The sequence below is a fragment of the Carlito syrichta genome, unplaced genomic scaffold (genome assembly GCF_000164805.1).
Source record: "Carlito syrichta isolate Samal-C Ts95f unplaced genomic scaffold, Tarsius_syrichta-2.0.1 Scaffold301864, whole genome shotgun sequence".
NCBI lineage: Eukaryota > Metazoa > Chordata > Mammalia > Primates > Tarsiidae > Carlito > Carlito syrichta.
In genome coordinates, this window is record NW_007245960.1 from 22,725 (window position 1) to 30,842 (window position 8,118).

The 8,118-nt window shown below is 46.6% G+C and overlaps 1 protein-coding gene across 4 annotated transcripts in view; it reads left to right on the forward strand.

Moving 5' to 3' along the window:
- LOC103257773 (stathmin-like) overlaps positions 1 to 8,118 on the forward strand; it is a 10,821-nt gene continuing 2,703 nt past the window's right edge. The window contains exons 1-4 of one of the 4 annotated variants that reach the window (XR_002481827.1): positions 1 to 29; positions 1,656 to 1,727; positions 2,191 to 2,363; positions 5,426 to 5,981. Coding sequence is in view for 3 of the 4 variants with exons in the window: in XM_008055475.1 (XP_008053666.1) it covers positions 1,715 to 1,727; positions 2,191 to 2,363; positions 5,426 to 5,797 (558 nt within the window). In the remaining variant the exon portion in view is untranslated. Of the gene's footprint in view, positions 30 to 268; positions 547 to 1,121; positions 1,240 to 1,655; positions 1,728 to 2,190; positions 2,364 to 5,425; positions 6,136 to 8,118 lie in introns of those variants that run through there. The other 3 variants (XM_008055475.1, XM_021711101.1, XM_021711102.1) reach the window with 3 other exon arrangements.

Here is an 8,118-nt window from a genome sequence, read left to right on the forward strand (position 1 = left end):
AGTGTGGTCAGGCGGCTCGGACCGAGCAGGTGGGTGCGGGCCTCCCGCGGGAGGTGGCGACTGGCTGAGGGCGGCTGGGGGGACGCGGCCGGCAAGGAGGGGCCGAGCCGTGGGAGCGACCCTTTACTGGAGCGCGGCGGGCGGGGCCGCGGGCCAGGGGGGTTGGTGGGCGGGGGTCGCTCCGCTTTGTGTGTGGCTCGGGCGGAGCCTCGGCTTTGTCCTCGCTCCCTGGGGGCGCGGCTGTCGTGGGGAGGGGGCTGGGCGAGCTCGGGCGTCAGCTCAGGGGTGCCGTCGAGGAGACAATAGGGGGCGTGGGCCCTCGTTTCCTCCCTCCGTCGCCTGCAGTCCCCGTCGGGGTCCCCATTGTTTGAAGGGGCGGGGCGGCTCCCCTAGGAACCAGTGGCTTTGGGGCCAGACTGCGGGCGGCCGGGGCCGGCCCCCTCCTCGCTATCGCCCTCGCGGGTGACTGAAGGGTGGCGCTCCCGGCGCCCCGCGAGGGCTCTCGTGTCCTCGCGGCCGGGGCGCGGATAGCTTGGGTGGCAGCAGGTTGGGGACGGGGACGATAATTGGAGGTGGCGAGCTAACGGGGGCTACCCGGAGGCCTCTTCCCGGGGCCTGCCCCACCCGCGGAGCTGCGACGGGGGTGGCAGCGGCCTCCAGGGATTTTTGGCGGGAGTTGGGGGGCGTCCGCGCGGAGCTAGCCCGGGAGGGGCGGAGTTACCCGGATAGGACCGTTAGCCCCGCCCATCCCTCCCCTTCCCACGCGCGCGGGCTCAGGGGTGTTGAGAGTTGGGGAGATTCGAAAAGGCGCGGGGAGGAGGGGGGCGGGGCCCGGGCCTGAGAGCAGGGCGTGCTCTGATTGGCCAAGGGCGGCCTGTCCGCTCTTTTTCGCCTAGACCAGGGCTACGCCCATCTTGGGTTCCGTGCTGCGTCCGAAGCTCTACTGTGCCCACCTCTGGTTTAATTTTCGAGCGGCTGGGACTTGTAGTCCTATGTTTTTGGTGCTAGCCTGAGTTCTACAAAAAGCGTAATCTTAAAAAAATCAAAAGAGATAGGGCATTTTTCGTGATATAACAGCAGCAAATATTGTGACCTAACGCCTAGAGATTCATAAAGCTTAATTTTGCCTGCGGTTGGGCAAGGAGCTTACACCCCAGGAACAATAGAAGTTCATCATAATTGGTTAATATTAGCTTGGGCGTTTTGCTACCCACCACGGCAGATTCAGACAAAGCAGGGGTGGGTGGGTATCTCATTTGCACAATGAGTTGTAGGCAAAGATGGCTCCGGGCTCACTGTTGAGTTTAATGTGAAACATCTTATGGTTTGAGGGGAAAATTTAGTTTATGGGGGAAAAAAAATCCTTCAGCCTTGTTACTTTGCCTAATTTTAAAAACCCAAGAGTTGTTTTATGAATGGGCAAACTCAGTAAACTTGATTTTCTGCAACCAGTATTATATTGGGCCCAAATTTCCCAATATGTTTCAGTATTTTGTAGATTTTGATAATTTTTCCTGGGTAGTGATGTCATATTTAATTCCATGTAGTGATTCTTTTGACATTGATTTATGAGGATGTGATTTGAGGTCTCTTTGTGTTGATGATATATAGAAATGCAAAGAAACTGATTGCATGCTTTTAAAAATTGTTTTCAGGGCTTTCCTTACCCCAGTGGATTTTGTAAAGGGTATACTGCCAGTCTCTTCTGTTCACCATGGCTTCTTCTGGTAGGTAATCTACTTGAAAACGCTGGAATTGTGATGGACTTATGATTTTAGATTAGGAAATAGCTCAGATCTTACACCTTTAATTTGGTACTTATCCAAAGCCTATTTTTATGAGTAGGAGAATAGTATTAAAGTGACTGTCACTTAGATGTGCTGAGAGCTCATAATTGTTTCATTATTAGACAGTTTGGCTTGGTCCAAAGCAGAATTGTGGAATTTGCACAAGTCTTTCATTTTTGAAAGCCATTGTTAGATTCTGATGTCTTAGAACACTATTAGTCCAAAAATGTTGAGCTTTGTTTTTCTGGGAGATGGTATTTAGATAATAATATCATGCTGGCAAACATACCTTCTTCATCAGCCCTAGATCTATTAAATTGATTTGGGTTTTAGAGAATTATAAAACAGTTTACTAGAGTAAGAGAACCCTGGTTTTCTGAATTATAAATATGATCACCTCTAGATATTCAGGTGAAAGAACTGGAGAAGCGTGCCTCAGGCCAGGCTTTTGAGCTTATTCTCAGCCCTCGGTCAAAAGAATCTGTTCCAGAATTCCCCCTTTCCCCTCCAAAGAAGAAGGATCTTTCCCTGGAGGAAATTCAGAAGAAATTAGAAGCTGCAGAAGAAAGACGCAAGGTAAACATAGCAATTCACAGAAAACAGGATATTTATTAATGTCATGGAGCAAATCAATTTTATTTCCATAACAGGAAAAAAACACTTGTAGCTACACTATGATTATAACTGTGAAAATTATATATGCCAATGACTGGAAGAAAATACCAGCCATCATTTATTGAACTTCTATGTGCCAGCTCCTTTGCTTATATTTTTCTCCTTTAATACATTGACCCTACAGGGTTGATGTTGCCTCAGATAATGGAAATTAGAAAACAGTTTCAGGAATGTTTAATCATTTTTCTGAAGTCGTATAGCTAGTAGATGTTGGAACCAGAAATTAAGCCCAGGTCTGTCTTAAACTGAAGCTCGTTTCCCATACTTCCTTTTTGAAAAACAAGATTTTTGGCAGATGAGTCTTTGTCACTTTATTTTAATTTTATGTTGTTATTATTATTTTGAGTCAGGGTCTCACTAAGTCTCCAGGTGCAGCGGCATGCTCATGGCTACTACAGCCTCAACCTCCTGGACTTAGGCCATTCTTCCATCAGCCTTCCAAGTAGCTGGTACTTCAGGTGTGTGCCACCATGTCCAGCTAATTTTTTGACTTGTTCTTTTTTTTTTTTGCAGAGACAAGTTCTCACTATGTTTCCCAGGCTGATCTTGAACTCCTGGGCTCAAACAGTTTTTTCATCTTGACCTCCCAAAGTGGTGGGATGACAGGTGTGAGTCACTGCACCCGGCCTCTTTGTTGCTAAATTTTTTTTAGAGCTGTACAATACAAACTTATTTTTTTGAGTCAGAGTCTCACTGTGTTGCCCAGGCTGGGGTGCAGTGGCATGATCATAGCCACTACAGCGTTGTGATCCTTCTGCCTTAGCCTTCTACAGGTGCATGCCACGACACCCAAGTGAATTTTTTTTTTTTTATAATTGTAGAGATCAGGTCTCTCCAAGTTGCCCAGGCTGGTCTTGAATCCCTGGGCTCAGGCAATCCTCTAGCCTCCACCTCCCAAAGTGCTGGGATTACATGCATGAGCCACCATGCCCAGCCAATAAAGACATTTTAAATTGATGGTAGTGTGGTTGTGTTGTACCATCTTTTAAAAATAACTAATCAGAATAATCAGCGAATATAAATATGCTTGCTACAGAAAATTTGGGAAACATAGAAGTTTATAAATAGAAATTAAAAGTTGACCGGGCTCGGTGGCTCAGCCTGTAATCACAGTGCTTTGGGAGGCCGAGGTAAGTGGATTGCCTGAGCCCGCGGGTTCAAGACCCTCCTGGGCAACTTGGCAAGACCTCATCTCTACAATAAATCAAAAATTAGCCAGGCATGGTAGCACATGCCTGTAGTTCCAGCTACTTGGAAGGCTGAGGTGGAAGGATTTCCGGAGCCCAGCAGGTCAAGGTGGCAGTGACCGGGAGCAGCCACTGCACTCCAGCCTGGGTGGCAGAGTGAGACTCCAACTCAAAAAAAGAAAGAAAGAAATTAAAAGTATTCATTCCACTTCCCAGAAATAACCGGTGTTAACACTTTGGTGTGTTTCTTCCCATTCAACATTATTTTGCTCATTACTTTACATAACTTTTCATTTAATCCCCCATCCCAACAAATTTGATTGGATTAGTCATGTTTGATTTTAAAGTTGGGACGAGTAATGCCCAAAAAGGTAAGCCAGTAATCTGCCCCAGACCAACATAGCTACTGTGATTTGATGTCTAATACACATACACAAGCAGTCCTTAAGCTGCCATAGCATGTGCCATGCACTTTTTTTTTTTTTTTTTTTGAATCCGGTCTCACCCTGTTGCCCAGGCTGAAGTGCAGTGGCTAAGGGGACCCTTGTACCTCAGTCTTCCAAGTAGCTGGAACCATAGATGTCCACCGCCACGCCCGGCTAATTTATTGTAGAGATGAGGTCTCGCCAAGTTGCCCAGCCGGGTCTTAAACCCCTGGGCTCAGGCAATTCTCTTGCCTCCGTCTCCCAAAGTGTTGGGATAACAAGCGTGAGCCACCACACCTGGCTGGTTTTGGTTTTTGTTTGAGTCAGGGTCTCACTGTGTTGCCCAGGCTGGAGTGCAGTGGCACCATCATGGCTCACTGCTGTCTTGACCTCCTGAACTCAGGCAGTCCTTCCAGCTTAGACTCCTGAGTAGCTGGGACTACAGGTATATACCACCATACCCGGCTAATTTATTTTAATTTTTTTTAGAGACAATGTCTTGCTATGTTGCTCAGGCTGGGATGTACTTTTCAGTGCCACATCAACACTGAATCTTTTCCCTGGGGAGAATGGCAGTGTTTTCTCTGGGGAGCCTTATGCCTGTACTTGTGTGTAGTTTGACTTCGTGGGGAAGGAGGAAGCCATACGGCCAAAGGCTGGACAGAGGGATGTTTTTCAGGAATCAACCCTGGCCCTGTTAGTCATTAGCCTGTGCTTTGCATAGCGACTGGCTAAATAGTGGTGACACTCTTATCATGACTAGGGTTTTGCAGAAGAGAATCAATAGAACCAGTAGCAGATGCTCTGTGGTTACCCTGCACATCGATGCTTCCAAACACATCTGAATCTGTTTGGTAACGCATTTTTTAGTTTGTTGAAGAAGGCACGATCTGTTAATTCAGCTTCCAAAGAGAAAGCTAATGCGCCTTTCCTTGAAGCAGAAATTCTTCTGGCTTAAAAAGTAATCCAGAAGCTTAGTCTTAAATTTTTCATTGATTTTTTTTTTTAAATTGGGTATGGCTAAATTTTTGTAATGAACTAGTTTTCTTTTTGTAGCATTTGAAGTTAAATAACCAAAATTCTTTATAATAAAAGTGCCATTCCCAAATGCATGTTACTCAAGTCATCTGGATACCATTAAGCAGTAAATTTTAGAAGGATTTCCTTAAGGAATAATTGGGATATGATTTTCACAGTATTTTATGATAGGCATGATTCAGGTCCTAATTTCAGTATTATTTAATGGGACTTTATTTTCTGCCTTTTTTCAACTCCCCCAGTAAATAACTTATTTTGCAACTTTTAATGCTAAATACATTTCAGAGAGCCTAGCCTATTACCTTTTTTCCAGTCCCATGAAGCGGAAGTCTTGAAGCAGCTTGCTGAGAAACGAGAGCATGAGAAAGAAGTGCTCCAGAAAGCAATAGAGGAAAACAACAACTTTAGTAAAATGGCGGAGGAGAAACTGACCCACAAGATGGAAGCTAACAAAGAGAACCGAGAGGCACAAATGGCTGCCAAACTGGAGCGTCTGCGAGAGAAGGGTAAGCACATTGAAGAAGGGCGGGAGAACAAAGAATCCAAAGATCCTGCTGATGAGACTGAAGCTGGCAAATTTGGTCAGAGAACTGACTTTCTCCCCCTCCCCTTCCTAAATATCGAAAGACTGTACTGGCCAGTGTCATTTTTTTCTTTCCCTCCTGACAAACATTCTAGAAACTGATGTAGGACTGTATAGGTGGATCCACACTGTAAGATGTTGTTTTAAGGGGCTAAAGGGGAGAAACTGAAAGTGTTTTACTCCTTTTCTAAAGTGTGGTCTTTCTAATGTAGCTCTTTTACTTGTTGCATCTTTTCTACTTCAGTGTACTAGGTGTACGGGGTTCATGGCTAGTACTGTATGGACTGTGAAAACATATTTGTGAAAAGAGTATGTAGTGGCTTCTTTTGAACGGTTAGATGCTGAATATCTGTTCACTTTTCAATCCCAATTCTGTTCCAGTCTTACCAGATGTTACTGGACTTGAATGGTTAATAAAACTGTACAGTGCTGTTAAAAAACAAAACAAAACAACAAAGGACCAACATCCAGAATATTTAAGAGTATGAATCAGTAAGAAAAAGACAACTACCCAATTGAATAGGGACTAGGCTTTGACAGGTACTGTCCACACAAGAAACTGAATTAACTAATAAGGAAATGAAAATACACTCAGCATCTTCGCTAATCTGGGAAATACACATGAAAACTGCAATGAAGCTGGGTGTGGTGGCTCATGCCTATAATCCCAGCACTTTGAGAGGCCGAGGTGAGAGGGTTGCCTGAACCTGCAGGTTCAAGAACAGCCAGGGCAACCTGGTGAGACCTTGTCTCTACAATAAATCAAAAATTAGCCGGGTGTGGTGGTACATGCCTGTGGTTCCGGCTACTTGGAAGGGTGAGGCGGACGGATCGCCTGAGCCCAGCAGGTCGAGGCTGCAGTGAAGTGAGCATGCCACTGCATTCCAGTCTAGGTGACAGAGTGAGACTCTAACTCAAAAAAGAAAGAAAGAAAGAAAGAAATTCAGAGATAACCTAAGTGTTCTTAAATAGAATATACATGAGAAGGAGAGAAAGCAACAGAAAGTGTCATATAACAGATGACTATGCTACAGTTGAATCGAACAAATGACAGCAATATTATCAACAGGGATAATCTCCCCGAGTGGCTTTGGTGAAGTAAGCAAGTTGGGTGATTCCCAGTTTGTGGGCGAGGCACTAACGGGGCACTTCCTGTTTCTCTTCCTGAAAAGCATCCAAAAACAAAGAGAACAACAAACAAAAAACCAGCTTCCAATTATGGTGAAAGCAGGAGAGCATTACAGCTGCAAGCCACCAGGAAGGTGGGCAGAGCTTCGGAGCCGTGGATGGAGTGTGTGAGGTGAGGGAGGGGGTGAAAGACGGTGGCGCGCAGTGAGACTCAACACCCGTTAAGGCCAAGAGATTTAATGGGACGAACCCGGTGGCTACAGAACCTGAGAACCAGGCTGCAGCGTGGAGGCAGGGGTGTGGCAGGTTTTATAGAAATTTAAAGCGACCTGTCAGTTACCTATAGGTCGGCAGGTGAGGCATTTTTGGGATTGGCAGGGGGTTTCGCGGGCGCGGGCACGGTGGGCTTTGTTGTGGAAGAAGAACCCGGAAAGCCTTGTCCGAGCCTCCATGTTAGTTTGTCCGGGCACCTTCTTAGGTGGGAGCGCCATTTTAGGTGGGGGCCACGCCTAGGCTTAGCCTTTGGAGGGGGCGGGCTCCTTGTGGCTGGCTGGGGCCTTTCAGGGGGCCTCCCACAGCAAGTCTCGGGGCACAGCCTACACTGCTCCCCAAAAGCTGAAGATGCTGGACACAATTTTAAAAACATCTTTTAAATGCAGCACTGAGCTTCCAGAAAGTGAGCGGCTTTAGAAGAAGTTAAGACTCCAAGGAAACATAAGAATGGTTTTTAAATGTACCCGAGATTTAATTTGTATTTGCACATGTTGAGGCCAACAGATCGGCAGATGACTGCCTTGTTAAGAGAGTTTGTTTCAGTTCCCAAGAGGAGGGAACATGCCAGGCCAGGCCTGGCCACATGGGAAAGCACTGGGTTTTGTCAGCAGACAGAGGGACAGAGGGGGAGGCACAGGCAGGAACCCGAAGGCAGTTTCTGTGGACAAGACAAGACAGGGTAACAGGTTTAGGATTGGCTAGTTGGATAATTTCAGCAGGCCCCGAACATGGGGCCATCTCTAGTTGTCTTGGTACTTGGTCCGTAGGGCAGTGAAGTACTGCATCCTGGAGTGGCAGAGCCAGGGAGATGAAGTGGCTCTTAGAATGGGCTCAGTTTGCACTTGAAAGGAAAGCTCAAAGATGAACTGTCAGCCACCTTTAGGAACTAGCTAGCCTTGCAGGTGGGGTATCTCCTGGATCAGGAAGCCCAAATACCAGGGCATCAAGAATACAGACAAGCCGGCTCGGTGGCTCAGCCTGTAATCCCGTGCCTTTGGGGGGCTGAGGTGAGTGGATTGCCT